The sequence below is a fragment of the Mytilus galloprovincialis genome, chromosome 8 (genome assembly GCF_965363235.1).
Source record: "Mytilus galloprovincialis chromosome 8, xbMytGall1.hap1.1, whole genome shotgun sequence".
Classification (NCBI taxonomy): domain Eukaryota; kingdom Metazoa; phylum Mollusca; class Bivalvia; order Mytilida; family Mytilidae; genus Mytilus; species Mytilus galloprovincialis.
This window is the reverse complement of record NC_134845.1, coordinates 21,290,091-21,311,768: the sequence shown is the minus strand read 5'-3', so window position 1 is coordinate 21,311,768 and position 21,678 is coordinate 21,290,091. Positions and strand designations below refer to the sequence as shown.

The 21,678-nt window shown below is 32.4% G+C and overlaps 2 protein-coding genes across 2 annotated transcripts; one reads left to right on the top strand and one right to left on the bottom strand.

The window, feature by feature from the left end:
* The first annotated feature begins 8,274 nt into the window (after positions 1–8,274).
* On the top strand, positions 8,275–14,822 carry LOC143085311 (UPF0462 protein C4orf33 homolog). Its single transcript, XM_076261581.1, has 6 exons — positions 8,275–8,306; positions 10,850–11,048; positions 12,069–12,126; positions 13,028–13,079; positions 13,558–13,748; positions 14,571–14,822. Exons 2-6 carry the CDS (start codon positions 10,850–10,852, stop codon positions 14,668–14,670), a joined length of 600 nt encoding a protein of 199 aa, XP_076117696.1. The 5' UTR covers positions 8,275–8,306; the 3' UTR covers positions 14,671–14,822.
* A 445-nt stretch (positions 14,823–15,267) lies between these two features.
* Positions 15,268–18,721, bottom strand: LOC143085308 (uncharacterized). Its single transcript, XM_076261576.1, has 2 exons — positions 18,424–18,721; positions 15,268–17,615 (listed from the first exon to the last, which is right to left on the bottom strand). The coding sequence occupies exons 1-2, from the start codon at positions 18,701–18,703 to the stop codon at positions 15,667–15,669; spliced, it is 2,229 nt and encodes a 742-aa protein (XP_076117691.1). The 5' UTR covers positions 18,704–18,721; the 3' UTR covers positions 15,268–15,666.
* Between the last annotated feature and the right edge of the window lie 2,957 nt (positions 18,722–21,678).

Below are 21,678 nucleotides of genomic sequence, written 5' to 3'. Positions count from 1 at the left end.
GAATAAAAAAAAACAAAAACAAACAAAAGATGTTTAAATTTATAAAAAAAAAAAAAAAAAAAAAACCCAGATATGAGCGAGCAAAACAATACCCAGCATCTCTGCTTTTTGTTTTGTAGGGAATGAACAGATGCATATATAGTTGGAATAAAATTCTAATATGCATAGTACGGCAACTGTTACATACGATTTTTTGCATGAGATCACAATTAATGATATATCTTTTGGCATTTGTTTTTTTAAATTGATGTCTGGACTTCACTGATTGATGACTTTATTCACTGTTTATTATAAAAGTACTGCATTCAATGTAATAACATTAATTTTTTTTACAGCGCTACATATACTGTTTATAACAAAGAATCGAATTAAGTATATCACAACTTTGCTTTTGCTATTTTCACTATTGACAGAGAATATAGTTGGTAAAAGATCATGCAGAAGGCGAAACCCAACAAAAAATAGCGTAAGTATTACTACAGAAAAGAGAATGAAAACTATATTTTAATGACATTTGTAATTCATATTTTTAAACAGATTTAAGGAATCATTATCTGCATTTCATTTACTAAAAGAGATACGTAAGATACAAAAGGTATAGTCAAAATCATAGACTAGTTCAAAGCAAACGACAATACCTTGGCAAAACAAAATACAAAATACAAAAACGAGCAAAAAAAAAATGATTGTCAACAAAACACAACATAAAAAACTGAAGACTGACCAACACGAACCACATAAAAACGGGATATTCAGATCGTTTTCGTCGTATTTCGCATAATTCAGTAGATCGCATTCGAAGAAAAAAGGTCGGGTTTATGGTCACGACTATTGGAACATATTCGTCGTCGTCTGTGACACAGATATTTCATAAAGGTTAACCAACTCGTAATTTGGTTTTTCTGATAAAATGTTCCTCGATTATGTATAACACTTTATTTTCTGAATGTATGACTTTTCAATGATGTTCATCATGTTAACTAGTCACCAAAGACCAACCGATGCAAAACACCCCGTAAAATTCTAATGAATGAAATGTTTATTTTAAAAGCTAAACATAGAATGAAAAATCCAAGGAAACGCCAGCTTCTTAACTTGATTTTTTTTAAAGCAAACCTGACATAATCTTCGACTGAGTCCATCAGTATTTTGAAGATGCGTTTACAATTGACGGATTTTAGCTTAGGGTATTTCGGACCTTTGGACAACACATTTCGCAGAGAAGTGTTATTGACAATGTTTTATGACGACCAGAAGAGATATTTACTATAAAAGAAATATAAAAGGGAAAAACTTCTATTGAGAAAATCAATAACAAATATGAGAAATGAATTAATTCAAAACACAACAAGTTTATTATTACGGAAGGGTTCTGACTCATGCATAACACAGATCCCATATCCGTGTTTGACTTTTAATTCTTGTCCCTACTGGAGTCAACTGTCCTGCAGCGTCAACATATATATTAGATTGTTAATGTTTAAGTATTTTTGTTGAAATAATAGATGGAATATACCAAGGTGACATTCAAAACTCATAAGTCGAAGATAATGACTAACAGACAAACAAGTCCACTAATACAACGAAAACTTAAGACTGAGCAACAGAAACAACACTAAAAAGTGTGATGTTCTCAATTGGCTATGGAAGGGTAAACGTATTCTGCTATCCTGTAAGCAGCAACACTATATATAACTGATAGGAAATTCCTCATTTGATTTATTAATATTGTTTGCGTTGATGTTTTTTTTTTTGTAAAAATTTTTTTTATGTTATGAAGTAGACTTGTTCCCATGTCCATTCTCAATTTTATTGTTATTTTGATTCATTATTACATTTATTATTGTGTGTAACGATTGGTCTAATATAACATTTTCCCTTTTTGTTTAGTTACAGAGGCTTTTTTTCTTAATGATGCCGATGATTATTTGGAAATTGAGTCCGTAAGTTGATAGTCATACTAACCTAAGCACCTGTTTCCATTTAGATAGAGTAAGAGATAAATCATTAGGAATGGGACCAATTTAAGTTTTTTTAGTTTTACCATTGAGATTTATTAAACAAATATATATGTTGTTAATAGTTTGGATTAATCGATCTAGTTCATTGTGAAATTGTTTTAGGTGTTTTCACACAATTCAAATTATGCAAACATCTTCAAAATACCAAAAAAAGCATCAAAAAATAAAAACGAAAAAAATCTAAGGTTGTTTGTGGAATCGTTATAGCCTCGGCTTTGGATAAAATGTATTCTTGGTTGGGTCCAGTTTCAATGAACCTTGCTGCATCCTACTAAGACTCTGGTATACAAAAATAAGAACACCGGCTGATCACCACAGAATAACATTTTTAAGTGAAGTTTTCCTTCCTGCAATAACCCTGTTAGCTAACTTTTAAAAACAATTTAAATCGGTATGTGAGTCTAAGATTTGTTTTAAGATAGTTCAACCCATGAGACATTAATATATTATAACCCTTATGAAGTTTTAGAATTAGGCGCTGGGTGTAAGGCACTTAAAACCAAAGAATTTGAAATGAATCATTCATTTTCATTCCAGTACTTCAACTAGCACCTGTGTTTGTTTTTCAACATGTTTTTTTTTGTCTTTTTTTTTTTTATCTTTGCAAGACACAGCCAACACTTAGTTCTTTTGATGCATGGATTAATGAATAGTTTTAAAGTTAGTATTTATATAAATAAGGTGCTTAACTTATAATGCATAGATTAAGTGACGAAACAAAATAAATGTGCATGGATATAATTAGCCAATTGTTTAGTTTTGAGTGTATAGCAAAACTTGCGCGATACATATATTTATAGTCATTATGGTCAGATTTAACATTAGAATAAGAATACACATATGCGATTTTAATTTTATCTTCTTTGTATATTTCATACAATTTCATAATGATTATTTATATCAGTTCGTCTCGGTACTTCATCGTCGTCTTAAAAAAAATATCTTTGATTAATTCATTTACTTTGTATGAGTGTAAATAAAGGCAAAAGTAGTATACTGCATGGTGTTTAAAAAATATAAATCAATTGAGAAAAAAAAATCCGGGTTACAAACCAAAACCGAGGGAAACACAGGAACTATAAGAGGAAAACATAGGAACAACACGTACACCGAAGTGCAACAAAAACAAACGCTAACACACATAGAAACGAACTATTTAATAGCAACTGCCATATTCCTGACTTGGCACAGGACATTTTAAGAATCATGGTGGATTGAACATGGTTCAATGGCATGCCAAACCTCCAGCTTTATGACAATGTTAAAGAATATCGCTAAAACACTACGTGACAGATATACGACACGAACACACGCAAGAACATGTATAACAAAGAAACGCACAATCAAATAATATAATAGCCGACACAACATTTAAAATGTTTAAGGACTATTGTGATGTTATTTTTATCAGTGGGGCAACATGGATTATCAATCTATAAGTACTACTAACTTGTTGTTTATTCTTCTCTTTGAATAAGAAATATTGTTATATATATATGCCAACGGAGATGCACAGTATGATATATCGTCTGACTTTCTTAGTTTCAATTTCTGAACTAAATGATAAAAATGTTTCGTCCATCAATGATTTTTGTGATGTTTTATTTAACAAGCCATGTAATTGTTTGACAAGCTCAGTATGCTTATACATAATATAATTATATTTTAGAGGTATTTTAATTATTTCAGCAACAACTACCATTATCTTATACAGCAACCATAACAATAATAGGTGGATTGGGAGAGCGACGATACCTGGCAGTTATTTCCCTCCAAAAGTAACTAAATTTAATGCTGATGCAATCCATGCATCGGGTAATGGTAGAAAGTATGAATCACTTTATCCTGTTTCAACAAGGAAATATACAGATCCTGACTTGTAAGTATTTGTTTGTAAAAGTCCCCTCGTATATTAGAAGTGTTAAGTTCGTATTACAATTATGATATACAGATTTGTTAACCTGATGAAAAAAAGTAGTTTTTAGTATAATGCCGTTGACATTTTATTATATTGTTTATAATAAATACATTCTTTTATCCGTTATATGTTTGATTGGTTTGATATTAGGGGGCTACTGTTGATGCATGTGCGTCTTTGAAAGGTATTTTATGATGTGCAACTTGGTATATTATTCCTATTTAATGTTTTCCAGTTTTTAAAGTTTTCTAATTCTTAGAAATGCGATTCAATTGTTTTCGGAATTCAACTTGTATCCCTACTTAAGCAGAAAGTAAAACTTAACTTACAATTTTTCATACGTATATAACTATATAACTTATGAATTGTGCTTTGATCTGCTTTCGCTGGTTAGATAGTAAGTTTTTGGTATTTTGACAATCAAAGGATTAACATAACTTTGAGTGATAACAATGGATCCTCACACATGTACTGGAAGAGAAAAAACGGAGAATAGCCAACTGGTGTTTATTATTGTAGGATCTTAAAGGGAGTGCAATCTTTTCTGCTACCGCGATACAATATTGTATTTTAACGATGCATTTCCCTACAACATGAAACCAACACTGATAACATTGGACATTTCGTCCGGTCGTCTTTCAGATACTCAATGACGTTTTTCTTCTTCATCATAGTACTGTTCATTTATGTGGCCGTCAGAATGATAATAAATTCTGAATTCAAAATTATAGTTGTGTGCGTGTGTTTATACAGAGTGGAAGGAAATTCAAATAAAATGATTACAAAATTACATCAAAGAGTTCTTTGTTTAAAGTTTATCTTGTGACAAATGGTGCTGATTAAAATTAGTAAATTTTGTATTACCTCGTCTTTTTTTGTCACAAATTGGGTTATTTCCAATCGATCAATTTTAAAAGAGTGCTACCTGTTAACTGGAGTCATCGATATGCCTCAGAAGAATGGAAGACATACCACCCAATTCGTAAATACACAGGGAAATAGAAAAGAAACCTGTTTGTTATTTGTCATTGTATAACTGAAATTTCTGTACTGTTCTTTCTTCACAAGGCTGTATAAAATATCTAAACCTCCTGATTGCATAATTGTTTGACATCAAATATAATGCGGCTGACCACATTATCAACGGCGTCCTGCACATGTCAGCATTGTCTGCAAAATATAAGGCTTGAATACTGTGACCCTAAATCCATAACTTAAATATCCTTTTGGTATCTTCCACCTCTATTTTGAAATATCAACGGATTCAATTAAGGATTAAGGCAGATCATTGACTAAATTAAGAGGCAATAGTAGTTTGATAATGTTCAAATCTGTTAAATTCATTGAGAAGATACTTATTAAGGTAACAAAAAATAAAGGGGGGGGGGAATCGCATGAACCCCAAATAAGGAGCGAGACTGGATGTGTCGTCCGGATGAACATATTATGCACACACAAAAAAGACATAGATCTATACTCTTTTGCAATGTTCGGTCCTCAATGCTCTTCAACTTCGTACTTTATTTAACCTTTTAAACATTTTTTGATTAGAACGTCACTAGTGAGTTTATTATAGACAAAACATGCGTCTGACGCAAATACAAAATTTCAATCCTGGTATCTATGAGTTTAGTCACTAACTAACAATTTTGTTGGTCCAAAACTACATCGTAAAACTGTTTGATTAAGAAATGAAGTATTGATAATTCAATAATTCACATAGAAACTAAACATTTACTTGCACATTACTTACAAAAGATGACATTCTGACTAATTAAATGTTTTTCCAAATTTAATCCAAAGATAAAGCACTGAATCTTTAATCACTTTTCTAGATATCACGATTTCAACGTTATATAACAACTACTCCGTGAAAAAAACTGGTTCTATTTATTAAGAAATCTATTCTTAAGAGCAAGCAAACAGAGCTCCCGAGCAATTTTAAAAATTCATTTAAAGAGACATGTATCTTTCCATTAAAAAAACATCTTCATAGATACTAGGTGTATGATTTTGACGCCAGACACAAGACTCACCAAAGGCAATCGAATCAAAACAGGTGCTAGGATAAAAACAAGTACGAAATTGAATAGCATTGTACACAAAACAATACGAACCGATCATGCATGATGGATGGGAAGCAAAACCTTAGTGATTAAATTTTTTTTCTAAATATGTAAACAGAAAATTGACAGTGAATACCCGTTTCATTGATATTCATTGCCAACACAGAAGTGCTGACTACAAAACGTCCACCACCAGTTGCATCGACCTAGTGGTAGTTACGATACTAGGCTTTAATTTGTTACACCAGAAATGGGGTTCGTCGAAGATATAAGACACATCAGTGGCTATCGAATCAAAGTTGGAAGTCCAAGTCAATAGAAAGTTGAAAACCAGTATTAACCAGAAATTCAACATAAAAAAAGCTTGTGATATCTAATCCAATATACAGATAATCTGCCTCAAAAGATTAGAATAAATTATTATGATTTATTGCACATTATCGTAACATTATCAGTTACACGATACTTTGCGTTCCTATGATTTTTCTCCAACTATATTCATTAGTACTTTCCCTAGAATTTGTACTTACCTTTTTAAAGTGTTGACGGGCTTTTCTTATTTCATATTCTATCTCTGTATATCGTGATTAATGTGATGACTTAATAAATCACAAAGTGTATTCCCCCCAAAACCTGATAAAAAAATATTGAAACTAACATCATCAAGTTGCTTTAATTTTTCATCAACACCATATATTTGTTATGTTTAGAGAACGTGTTTAAAATAAAATTAATCGGCATTCCAATGAGATTGGACTGTTTTTCTTCTGTTCCATATGCAAACTTCTCGTAATTAATGAATAGAAGCTAGAATTAATTATCCTTTAAATTCACATCTTGAGGGTGTAATCTCAAATAATTCAAAGTTAGGTGACTATGTTGAACAGATTATCCCTTGGCAACGAATTTGCACTAATAATGGACAACCCGCATACAGGAGAATCCCTGTTAAATCTTGATTTGATAGAGAATTGGTGGAGAGCAAAACTTTAGAACAGAAGGGATGATTTCAACTTTCCAATGGTGCCCTTTTTTTCATTTAGACGACATTGGACTCGGATTTCTCTTAAAGTGAGTTTTACTGTGCGTATTCGTACATGTATGTGTTTTTTGTGCATTAGTTAGTGGTGGCACGGTAGTATTTACATTCCAGAATTTAGGTTACTATTTTGTGTACACTACCTAAGTCGATGTATCTGATCAGTGTGATTGGACTAAAATACAGTATCAAGTGAACATACTTTCCCAAACTGAGGGATGAATCAGGTGTAGAAAAATATGAAATAAATTTACATACAGCTGAAAATGAATTTTTGGAAATTTTTGAAATTTTGTATTCACTGCATGATGAAAGACCTAAAAGCACTAATGGCCTAAGGTTTTTAAAAATAGCAAAAAAAAAAAAAAAAACCGTCATGATACACATTCAAATTTATTTCCGAATAGTAAAATGAAAGTACTTCAGTTAACTGTGAATGTAGAACTTTTTTGCAGTGTTAGAAAGTGGTGAACATTCTAAAAAAGGCTATCATTATCCCTTATGGGCCAGGAAATACTACCGTGCCACCTTGAGGTATAGGGGAGGGTTGAGATATAAAAAAACACGTTTAACCCCGCCGCATGTTTGCGCCTGTCCCAAGTCAGGAGCCTCTGGCCTTTGTAAATCTTGTATTATTTTTAATTTTAGTTTCATGTGTATAATTCGGAGCTTTCTATACAAATTTTAAAAGAAGTCAATCTGCAATATTTCAGATAATAAAAGAAGTTAATGCATTATCTTTTCGATTTTCAATTGTTGTTCAACGAGCCAAAGTTGTATGAAAATGTTTAGCAAAATCTGCGACATTGCCCATTTACTGTTCCTAGACAACAAACGTACTCCTAAGATTTGTCAACTATCTGATATATTTCAATCAGCACATTTAATTTGTTAATTTGTTCGTCAGCATTTAAAAAAAATTTTGCATCGATGTACACCCTTAACCACATTAGATTAAGTTGTGTATGAACAAAAAAGCTTTCCTAAAGTAGAATTGTGAATTTTGTAAAGGATGAATTTTAAATTTACCTTTTTACATATGTAAAATAAAAAATTTACTTAGTCATGTTAGTCGTATATCTATAATTTGGTAACACATTCTGAAATATACCATATGTTGTATGAAAATGAAGGAATCGCACGAATGCATAAAGTTTATAATGTGCTATTTTCATTTTTTTCAAATGATAATCATTATTTCACCTGAGATGGATGGTTTATTTATATATATTTATCCAAGGGAGATAACTTAAGAAACACAGGTAAGTAAATAAATGTGGGCGTCTTTTATGTTTTGTTTTCATATTCTGGCCAATTTCACGAGAATTTTAGTACTCATTTATTACCATCTCCTCCAAATTACATATTTTAAAGCCAATTCCTATCAAAAGGGGAATTAATTGCAGGTCTTTTAGCGATCTATCATGAAGATGTATCCAGTTCAACTGAAAAAATTTGTCAATGAGTGTATTTAACATGATACGATTATCTAAACAGTAAACCTTTCCGCTTGCAACATATGTGCAATGACAGTTGTGTAAAACTTGTCGCTGAAGACAAGACATATTCAGTAAAACAATAAAAAGTCATTGCAAATATTCATTATATATACTTCCTTTGTTGGACTTTCTCTTGGTCATGATGATTTTACTTTTCTATTTGAGGGTTTCATGATTTCCGCTTTATATTTTGATATATTATCCCTAGAACCGGGGCAACACATTCACGATTTTTCAACCGTCCTTTACAGAATGATTCCCGATTAAAATTTGTAAAAAAGTCTGAACAAGATCCAGTGAATCTTGGCTGGAAATTCAAACTTTAATTAAGATTTCTATAACCAATTATCTAATTACGACATCAGTCCGATATTGTTCAGGAAGCGACCAAATTCAGCCGTTTCCAGCCGAATTTGTTCCGATCATCCCGTTCTCAATCGGATTCAAATCCTATTTGTATCTTAAGCATGGTTAAAACTAGGGATGTCAAAAGATCTGAAATTGAATACTCGGATACTCGGTCATACTACTCGAGTACTCGCGAGTACTCGGCTGAATCTTAAACGTCTATTTAACAGTTTAGATTTCAGGTGGGATGCAGTGTTTTTCTTTTTACCTTTCATAAACATAATAACGAAAGACAAACATACGACAAACATATATAGCTTGATCCAATGTTTTTTGTGTCAATTAAACAATGAACTCCCGAATGCCGTTTCTACAAAAAGAACTATCATAATAACAATTATTGATCATGTGTACGTGTTCAGGAACCAAATTCCAGTAAAATCAAAAATTTTTGCATATAAAGTCCGACAAAGTAGACAATATATGTATCATATGTTCCTGAGAAGTTCGTATTTTTTTATAATACGACGTGTCTATCAAATTGTAAACAACAAATTGACAAATTGACTTCAAATTACTTGTCTGATTTCTTTTTTTTTAGCCATGACGTTGTCACTTTAATTTCGACTTTGGTGTTTCAATGTCTCTCTCGTACTTTCGCCTATCTTTCAATGTAAATTAAACAATTATAGTAAAGTTTCAAACACAGAGTAATTAAATTGAATTAAATGTAATCTCATACCAATCACGTTTACTGAAGTCTTGATTAACAAACAAAGGTACGTTTTTACGGCTAGTGATGAGTAAATTATTAATCAATGAAATTGTTGATCCGTTACAAACACCGTTTAAATTGTCTCTAATCAGTTGAGTAGAGATCATAGCAGGTCGCTATGGTTTTTTTTTTTGTTCTTGTTTAGAAAATCTGGTCAATAATTTCAGACGAAAGATTGGGTTGACTTTTAATTTTTTGTTACAAGTAGTGCACATGAAAACATTCCCTCGGAATGAAAGGACGTTGCTGGTATTACTATAACAAATAGTATCGTCAGGATAAACATATTTATGTTGTTAATTGATTTAAAAAAAATGTATTTAGTTATTACGAATGGGATAGTTCAACGAAACTAAAGTTAGTGGAAATGTGAAGAGAAATATCTCAAGACGTATATCAGACAATCGAGTATCCGAGTTCTAAAACTGTACTCGAGTACTCGGCCTTTCGAGCGAGTACCCGACTACTCGAGTACTCGTCGCCATCCCTAGTTAAAACTACCGAATATTCCCGACCGCGTCTTGATTCTACTGAATGTGATCCGACAGTGACCAGACAGTCAGCTCTGTAAGAAAACCGTCGTCATATTCGGGATGATCAGGTACTATCGGAACGCATTCCTATCACAGTCTGTTGTATTGCGTTGTAAATGGCTTTGTCTGGACTCCGTCTTGTTCTGTAATTGTTAGGGACTCTGACGTGGGTATCATTGCCGAATTTCGCAAAAATAACGGGACTGTTACTGAACGGTTTCGACCAAGACGGTTCGCATTCCGAAAGATCTGGTTGTAACCTGGACTCGATCGGCAAAAATAACAGCAATGACAAACTCTAGACCGTTCCCATTCCACACAGAACCTTGTTACAATTTTGAATCGATGTAGCAGAATCTGTCCCGACAAAAACACAATTTCGATAGGACTAGATAAAATCGGCGTTTCCCCGAATGTTACGAGAGAAAACATGCATGTACTAGTTAATCAATTCACAATTCAAAATTGCATCTTTCCGCATACACTCTTAATTATCTGTACTTTATTTAAAATCCAAAAGCAAACCTTGACAGAAAAAAAGTTGTATATCTTAACAAAATAACAAAGCTTAAAACAGCTACTATATTACCAAAAAATACTATTGTATAGAAATGATCGTACAAACGTTTCTGAAGGAACTTATTTTATAGATGGCTACAGAAAGAATTAAGATAACAAAAACGTTCGACCACAAAGACGTTCACCATGCTCCAATAACTGTAGTTCTGAAAGGACCAACAGAAAGCGAAGACAATTTGACAATTCTTGTTGAAGCACCTTTATTCAACGACCCGAAAGATCCCGGTGGATTATCAGGTCAACCGTTTGATACTATATGGGAGTATGAAGGTGAGTTTATTTTAGCTCGAAGTGTGAAATCATTTAGAAAAACATATAGATATAAGAAGATGTTGTATGAGTACCAATTAGACAAATCTCCATCCATGTCACAATTTGTAAAAGAAAAAAACTTATAGGTCAATGTACGGTTTTCATCACGGAATCTGACTTACACCGAACATCAATTTATAAAGGGCACCAACAATTATACGTGTAAAACCATTCAAAAAGGAAAACCAACGGTCTAATCTATATAAAAAACAAGAAACGAGAAACACTTATGAACCACATCAACAAACGACAGCTACTGGTCAATCACATTAAAGTTTTGACGTGAATTGTCGTGCGTACGACACTACGTTTTCCTTCTTCTGGAATCTTCTATGTCAGCTGGTGGTACGCTCGATATCGAACTCATCATTTAGGATATGGCATATAAGCAATGTGGCAGGGTTAAGCATTATTGTGACCGTTGAATATTTGAGAGTTTGCATACCTAAAAGGCTTATAAAGGACGACCAACTACATTTAAGGTCACCTTTGTTGTATGGAGTCGACACCTTTGTTTTTAATTGTTATAAAAGCCCTCGAACCTAACCCTATTGGTACATCTAACTTAAGCAAACACACAACCATCGTACTTTAGCGTGAGACACCATCGTACTTTAGCTTGATACACCATCGTACTTTAGAGTACCATCGCACTTTAAAGTCCTACATATATAACACAAAGTGGGAAATTATCCGCATATAAATGACGAGAACATGTGAATGCGATATGAATTTGAAACCGGATTTGTACTTGGCCGAGCCATATTTTTAATATACTAGATAGAGGTTACAATCACACTGCCCGAATACATTATTCATTCTGCGAGCCTACCAGTCTTTGATCTTACTAATTTTAACATGTGATATATGAAGACGTATAATGGCACAATCAAATTAGATTGGTTAAATTATAACAAGAAAATTAAGAAATTAATCATCAAATTCAGTTATACTCTGCTGTAGCTTCTTCTTTTTTAGTTGTAGAAGTGTTCCTGTTGAATGATCAGGACAATTACTTGGAGGTGATATTAAGCCCGTAAGTAATTACATATACAAACCTTATGGAACCATTCCTTTTGTAATTTGGAAGAGAATTGGGGAATTACCAAGATCGCAAACAAATCCTACTAGTCGAAAAAAACCCAAACGTGATCAAAAAGAAACTAGCTATATAGACATAGCCAAACAGTTTAACAGACAAACAGTAGTACACAGAACACTGCAGAAACCTAAAAGTGTTGAACACGATTTTCTCCAAATACCGGGGGCGAAATCATGTTTAGTGATCTGGGAATTAAGCAGTTTCTGTTCCACCAGTGTTACCCGTCGTGTTGTTAAACAAATTTGATAATAAATAGCACTCAGAAATGTCATAGTTGAGATAATCATGACGGGATATATCATTGATTTCCTCAGACATTCCATCTTTCCATTTATGTGTTTCTTATCAATTTCAATTCTTATTTAAGTGGTACTTCCAAAGAAGAATCTAATTTTAGTAAAACTTATGTTGCAAAGATTTTTTTTTTTATGAAATAACGTTTATCAAAACATAGCTGCAATGCTTTGCAAAGGTATATAGAATCCCCAAAACCGTTCTCATTCGTCATATAGGTGGCATCTCACTTGTTGTATAGTCTTGATCCGTTATTCAGAAACTGATGCTAAATTATGACGGATAGACACTCTTAATTTCGTTTCATATACGAAAACTGTAATGTAAATGTATACCAATGACCATTTTATAGGAAAGAATTAATCTATGATGTATAAAAATTCGTCCAGAAAAAATACATTGGTTTGAAACTAAAGATTCATATTCTTTGGCAGAAATGATCGTCGAGTAGACCTTACTGTAGTCAGGGAAATGTTGATAACAATAATGGGCACATACAATTATTTAGTGTCAAAAATCTGTTTTTATTTTTAATTTTTAGGCATGGACAACATTATGTTCTAATACAGGGAGGTTATCGAAACAAACTGAAGGTATGTTTGACTTTTTCAGGAGAGCGGCGAAAGTTTAAAAGAAACACTCAAACTCATAAGTCAAAAATTAACTGATAACGCCATGGTTACCTAAAGACAAACAGTATACCAAACACAACATAGAAAACTAAAGACTGAACAACAAACACAAACTCCGCGTGATTTGAACAACTACTCTGCAATGATAAGCAGATCCTCCACCTTTATTCGTTTTATTTTAATCTGTCACTAAACTTTTATAGGATATAGTGTGTTATACTTGTTCATTTACGTTTCAATTCAAATATTGTGGATGTTCGAATCACTAAAGCAATTAGGAATGACATTTTCCATAATGATACCTGTTTCAATTTTGTATGCATATTTTGAAAAATTAAACTAATATGTAAGCGTTGTCTTGTTCAATGTACCAGTAGAATGAATATCAGACTTTATAATTTTTGAAAATCATTTAAAATACACAAATCAATGTTAATAGGTGGAAATGCCAATAGAATATACAACGACTAAAGAAGAAAGCCGGTGGTCAGGGAAGGCTATTATTCCTGGAAGTTACCTGCCACCAAAAGTTACTAAATGGAATGTATATGCTATGCATGGTACTGGAGAAGCTAGGCAGTTTGAATCTTTACATGGTGATATTAATGGCAAACATGAAAAACCAGATTTGTAAGTTACATTTTGTAAAACATTTTAAAAGAGGGGCGAAAGATACTAGAGGGACAGTCAAAATCAAAAATAAACTGACAACGCCATAGCTAAAAGACAAACAGAAAAATAATAGTACACATGACACAACATAGAAAACTAAAGACTAAGTGGTGTCATGTTTTGTGCACCCCTTATACATTCTGACAGTCTCGTCAGTGATCAATGATGAAAAAAAGGAATTCAATGAAAAACTATCAGAACTTTTACTTTCTTGATCGAAGTCGTCGTATGATGTGTGAGAAAACTTCGGATCTAATAAAACAATTCGTCCTCTTTTTTCTGACTTCGAACATCCACGTAGTTTGACAGTTGTATGTTAGTACTATAGTTAAAAGAGGTGCCAACATCAAATCCCAAATTGACGGATCATGAACTCTCAAACGTTACTAGAAACGTCGACTGCTATTGTGAAACATTTTTTTCTTACCAATGATACTTCTCATCAATGTGGAATAGACGAATGAAGTCATCCAAAGAGTGACGGTTATGATCATGGTACTTTTGATAACGATTCAGTATATACAATTCAAAAAATGTTCACCTAACTGAAGATTGGCATAGTCCGAAAACAAAAAAGAAAGTTTCAAACAACATACAAAATTCATGATATTCCAGTGTTCGTAAATATTTTTTCCTGATAAAAACATTATCACGTCATTTTGTTTATACACAAGGGGAAGTTAAACATTGCCTTGATTTATCGACATTATCGTTGATTCTTGAAAACATGTGTAATGCTCTTTTGATTATGTGTAATAATAATGCATCTTTTCATTTTAGTCATGACTTAAGCCTATTCGGTCCAATTGATATGGGAAGAATATTACCCAATAATTGGAGCCTGGAGTATAGCTCAGACGAATGGAGAGATTACTTATAGAACTTGAAATATAAAGTTGGTAATTCTTCTCAATCACCCGATCCTGCAATATTAGCCATTATTAGTGGAAATTTATTAGTAAAATTAGTTTAATAGTAACACTAACAACAGTATACTTTTATATTGGTATTAAACATAAATATTCAACACAATTGTATATTTGTTAATTAATGTTAATTGATGTTCCATTTTAACACGATATGGCAACAATGGGTCACCCGGTGAGTGATCCTACTTATAGTTGGTTGTATAGTAAAACACACAGACATTACAACATACGTTTTACTACAAAGCCGACATACGAGCATTTATAATAAACATAATATGTAATAATCGATATCAGGGTACACTAATACGTTATAATAAATCATAATTTGGAATAATGGAAGATTTTGAATGACATCAACTGAACGACAAAATATATCAAAAGACAATTAAGGATAAATATAGATTCTACCACTGCATCGAGTGTGATACGATATTTATACACTCGAGACAGTTTATTTTTCAAATTTAAAACGCGAGGTTTGTCGAGCGTTTTAAATATTTGAAATTTAACTGTCGAGAGTGGATAAATATCGTATTACACGAGATTTTCAAACAATACGCAGGCAAAATTATTTTTTCTTTGCGACTGTTCTGCAAAAAGATGTGTTCTTTCTATGTGACGTAATCAGGCATGGTCGCCTTTTTCATGCTGTCACAATTGGAAATTCAAAGGAAAACAAAAAAAAATCGACGTCATAATCGGATTTTAACCAATGAAGAACTGAGATCAAACGAACCACACGTTCATTAAAATGTTTTATACAATGGGTGCAGAAAGGGATAAATTGGCGAAGAATTAGAGAAATGCTCAATAAAGGTTTTGTCTACAAACAAAACATGTTGAAAAAAAAATTATGAAAAATGAAACCCGGCGTATGGTTCTGATAATTGAAACCGGAAACAAAACTCTTTGCAATAATAAAAAAACTAAATTCTCATACCTAAGTTTTATAGTAGTTTAGATTTTCGTATGGTTGCTGATCTGCAAATCGTATCACCGCATTGTAGAGCTTTATGGTAACTATGTAAAGCCTTGTCCTTCTCGTCATTCAATTCATAGCATACACCTAAAACTGTTAAAGAGTTGGATATCGACAGTCTGCTAATAAAGTATCCCTCACGAACAGTTAAATACAGATCTCGTAGAGCTTGTGTTTTCCTTCTGGTATCACTAAGACAGTGAAAACATAGATATTTCAGACAGTGAGCCATAACAACAGGTGGTATACTCATACTGTCATATTCCACCTCAAGTTGCAGTTCTGCAGGTATTAATAAAGAATGTTGTCGATATAATACATCATCTATAGTACAAAGTCGAATTCTGTCACAACGTTTTCGAGACTGACAATCAAACTTTTGCGCATAATTCTTGATTTCTGTTTTCGTATAGGTACATTTGCCTAGTAAAATCTTTTCAGGTGTACATCTTAAAAGTACATTATCTATGAGCTCTAAAGTTGTAGCGATCTTCCCAGTCACGTAGTAAAATGAAGCATACAACAGCAAACCTGAAACAGGCTCTGTTTTGACTGCGTCATTCAAATGTTTAGAATATCGTCTGAAGTTTGCCTTCGTATTCAGTGTGGAAACTGGCGGTGATAACTGGACTAGGTGTTTATTGATATTATCATGAAAACGTTCCAACAAACTTAATATCAGTGAAGAGGGTTCATCCTTACGTAAAGATTCAACCAACGCCAATGCCCGAAGGCCATCTGTCCATTTCGGTGGCAGAATAACAAAAGTCCTATAAAGCAAAAAATCTTGTTTGACCTCGGATTCATCGAGTAAATCCGGTAATAGAAGACACTGGCGTGTGAGAACTGAGTTTAATATAGTATTACCCATACATTTGATACAATAAATATCCACAAGTAAACGTTTGTTATTGCTGGCATTGATCTTTCCTCGAAACATGTTATATGCAGGTATGAAATAGTTTGGACAATAGCAATTCGAGATCCATGATTGAAGTTTAGCCAGGCAAAGGAAATAACAGTGAAAAATATTAGAAATATGAAAGGTTTCTATAGAAATTTCCTCAGATACCCAGAACAACAGTGTCTTCAGGAAGTATGAACATAATAAATCTTGTGTATCCTTGTTACGTTTGATAATGAACATTATGGATAATTTAAGCAAACCATAACACAAAAGCTGAGTGTAATTAAATGAATGGACTAGATGTTTTTCCGCCACAGAAAAAGATAATCTCCACATAAGGTTATTGGTTTTCAAATATTTGGGTCCGATTGGCACCATAAGACAACCATAGTTAACAACTTTCTCAATTACACTATTCGGAGGCCATTCTCGTCTATGTCTATTTATCCACTGCTTTGCAATTTCCGGCCACGAAGTAACTCTCAGGCAATACGCAAAATCAAGTTCATGATTTTTATCTGAAATACACGGACCATGCAATCCGACTTTACTTGCAGAAAATATTTGTTTTACAATATCGCTAACAAATAAATTAGATGACAAATACATGCCTTCTGATGTTTCTACAAAGGAACGTGATGTAATGATTTTGGACTCTCTGTCTCCATCGGCGACCAGTTTCAGCCTTATAAAGCCAGGGTTGGAAAAAACAGTTTCCATAAGAAGTGTTGTATATTGAAATGAAGACTTTATATGTTGTATAGTTTGCACCACGTGTACATTTGTTATTACCCTCGTTACATCTACATCACTACCAGGAAGGTCCATCCCCTCGGCTATGCTTCCACTTGATATAGAAGTTACATATGGAGCGCATACATTGTTGATCATATCTTGTATTATAAATAGCCTTTGTCTAATGCGTATATCCGCTTCAGTTCCGACTATCTTTCTTAAAATATTGAAGGATTCCATATATTTTGTGTCACTTTGTTGCAACTCAATGATATCTGTTTAAATGATATAAACGTTCGATTAACACTGCTTTAATTAACAAGACTTACGTATACTAGAATACCTTTTTACGTGTTTAGAACGACTATCAAGTGTATTTATTATATGGTCAAAAGTGTGGTTATCTTCCTTGATATAGATTGATGATCGTCCCGTTAAAACCGTTTGTTTGATATTACTACAGAATATTAATACGCTGTAGGTCTATATATTATTAGCCACTTAAAAATATTCGAAAAACCATGCAGTTACTTTTTGGGAATTTCAAAATGATAAATATATTAAGATTGACGAAGAAATAAGTGAACATGATACTTTTTTGTTCGCAAATGATATATAAGTTTTATAAAGTACTTTTTGATAACATTGAAAAAGACTTCAATGATTTTATTTTTTAGAAATATAAGCATATATAAAAAAAACACGTAACAATGCTAACAAGACGAAATGATGCTTTAAACCGATCTGGAGTTTTGACAGGTATTTTTTGCACCATATAAGTTACAATTATATGTTTTTATTGAATTGTATCATTGTATTTATTTAGCACTGTTTTTTTTTGTGGGTTGCATTGGGGTTACGTGTCGAGCAGTCTATCATAGTTGCTATATTATGTTTTATGTATTTTTTTCCCGCGTCTTTGTACGTTGTACGTAGACTTACACGTTTGAATATCCCTTTTGTATCGTTTGTCTCAGTATTTTTTGTGTTTATTGACCGTAAGGGAGTATTAGTAACTGCCCTTTTTTATATAAAAAATAGAAAAATACAACATTAGCAAACAAATGTATTTTTAAGGATTACCTGGTTCTAGATTTGTAAACTTCTCCAGATATTCAAAATATTCTATCGTCGACTTAATCGGATACAGTAAATTTATAATCCATTGTTTCTTCTGTTGTCGCCTCTTCAAACAGGATTTGAATTCTTTTTCAAACTGTGCAAAGATATCGTTGGATAAAAATCCACTATAACTTTCTTGTACTTGTGAACCGTATCGACGTTTTCCGGGGTACATAATGTGCTTTAAATCATGCAAGCTACATCGTGTCATTCCATCCGTGTTACGTTCGTCTTTCTCCATTGTTTTGGTGAGTGTCTTGATAAATTGTTTATATCTGGAAACAACATAAGTTAACTGTAATTACATTTCCACATATAGGGAGAAATAAGAAAGTATAATAATATAAAATAAGGAGATGTTTACATAAACGAGACATCAATCCATTACCATAATAAAGCCCACATGCCATCTAAATGATCAAAATACGGTTCTCAACTTCAGTATTGGTTTTTCTAGAAGTTCAATTTCTACATCGCTAATTTCCTTTAGGCTTTTAACATGAATTTGTGTTTTTGTAACTGTCTAATAGTTGTAATATAAGACTTTTAAAGTGTTCATAACTTTTCACGACGAATTTATCTTTTTATACTTGATGAAAAAAAAAACCAGAAACCTTCTGAAAGGTATTTTTTTTTTTTTTTTTTAGATTGTATCGAAATGAGCATTGACGGAATTATATTTGATAAGACTGTTTTAAAGGGGCACTAGCTCCGAATTCATAAACAATCTGTTTTGTTCAATCACTAATGAAAGTGAAATAGTGAAGTAATAATTCGCGTCTAGCAACAAGCATGATTCAATATTGTCAAAATAAGCCAAGAAACACTAATAGTGAATTATTCACTTGCAAGTGAATAATTAGACCTCATTGAATCCGTATTCATGTGAACTTCAATTTTACCCATTTATAGCTAGGGATGGATAAATGAAGGTGAAAATAGGTTAATCAACAAATGCGCTGTAAATTGTTTATTTTATACTTTTATATTTGGATAAATGTATTACATTGGTAGAAAACAAATATGAGAATTTAAGTCAAATCGATGAACATGAATTTGACAGCTATTGCCCCTTTAATATCTTCCATTATTTGTTTCATTTTCGGTAAAACCTATGTTATTTATGGAGATAGTTCTTAATAGTTTCATTTATTTCAACAGATTCAATTATAGTTGAGGGAAACAATTGTGAAATTTTTGACAAGTTTTGCTTTTCACTTACCTTATTCAAATAGCGTTGTTACAAATTCCATTAGATTGACTAGTCTATTAAACTTGACCCTTGTTGTGTTAACTAATCGTTGCGATGGCGGGCCAGTTTACAAGTCTATTTAACTTTAGGTTCAACACAAATAATTTAAATGCACCTTCTTGACAAAAGATTGAAAAGGGAAATTCCGAATAGTGAAAATTTTCAATTCTAAATAAAGATGTGGTTTCTTTTTAACAATTTCTTTTTGATTGTCAGTTGAATAGTACGCTTATATCTTATTATTTATTTTATTGGTATGGGTTAACGACGCTTTCTGGTATTTTAAAACAAATTAAAGATGAAGTATTTAAAAAAAAGTAAAACCCAAATTGACAACAACACACGATAACTATCAAATAAATTAAATGATAGGTCAGCGTGTTCACATGATAGTTGTACTATAATACACTAGCTAAACTCTATTACGCCATCGATAAACATAAATTATTTTAACTAAAGGCCCCAATGAGCCTGTGTCGCTCACCTGCTATTTTCATTTACAACTGATGCATAAAATATGGTACCGTAACGATTTTACTTTTGCTTTAGTTTCAGAGATATAAGTCAAAAACTGCATTTACCCCTTAAAGGAAAATCACTCTATTAAACATCTTTTTTAATAATTTTGCATTTTTTTTTAGCAACTTACAGTGCTATTTTTATATTTTGGTTAACCGCGATTCTTTAAGTTTTGATGACGTCATATCTCGAAAACAACATCGGTGACCCCAATTCACCTAAAATTTCGTAAAAAGTATGATATATCTCCACATGAAAAATTTCAATAAATTATATTAGTAGTATAAAAGTTTAGTTAAATTTGTGTCAGTTGTTTCAGGAGAAGATTACAAAAAAATACGAAAATTATTAAATTTGACTTTAAACTTAGGCAATAAATCCGTATGGGGTCAATTGATCATTTTTGTCATGTTTGACTTATTTGAAGATCTTACTTTGCTGAACATTAATTACATAATAGTTATTGAAAAAAAAAACTGGTTATTATCGTGATATATGGACTGCCCACATGACAGTGGTATTGACTGAGACAGCGATAATGACTGAAACGAAGGCGAGGTCATTATCGCTGTCGCGGTCAATACCACTGTCCTACGGGCAGTCCACATATCACGATAATGACCAGTTTTTCACAAACTATTGTGTTTATTTCATTGAGAAACCATGTTATAAAAAGAATTCGTAAGTTCAAATTGTTGGTGGTAACCTCTAGATAATGTACGATTTCTATTGGAAAGAGTGAAAACAAGTCATAGTTTTAAATGACTATAAGTCACTTTAGCATATGAAATACAAAATAAAGTTTACTATGATTTTATAAGTAGCAAAACGGTCATTAGAGTTGGCTGCACTAACAGACGTGTCTTCCATTTTCCTAACTGTAAACTGTAGACCGTCTGATTCGCGATTGTTTTTTATAACGGGACGTCACTCAAACAGAGAAACCGCGCCCACCGGTCATTATCATTTAAAAATCTGTTAACGACCGGTTTTCCGGTCCCTTTTGTTCTGTTAATGACCGGTGGAATTTGTTACTGAAGAACAAAGAATGTCATGTGGCCCCTTTTTATCCAATAAGATAAGCTTATTCTTAAACGATATCGGAAATAATGCTGTTTATAGTTTATCTTTACATAAGAATAAGAATAAGAATAAGAATATTTATTATTCCAATCAAGGGCCCTTGATGGGCAGCATAACATGTATACATAAAACAATACATCATGATTTGTAACAGAAAAACTTTTTTTTAATTTATAAACTAAAATGAAACATTAAAAAAGTTCAGACAGATCTTATTATCTTCATTCTAAAAAATCATATACATTTATTTCCAGGCAGGATCAGAACCATAAAATCATTACAATTATCATTGTTATTACATACATTAGTTAACATTTCGTCTAACATCTAGACATGTAATAATATAGCTCCCTAAATATTTA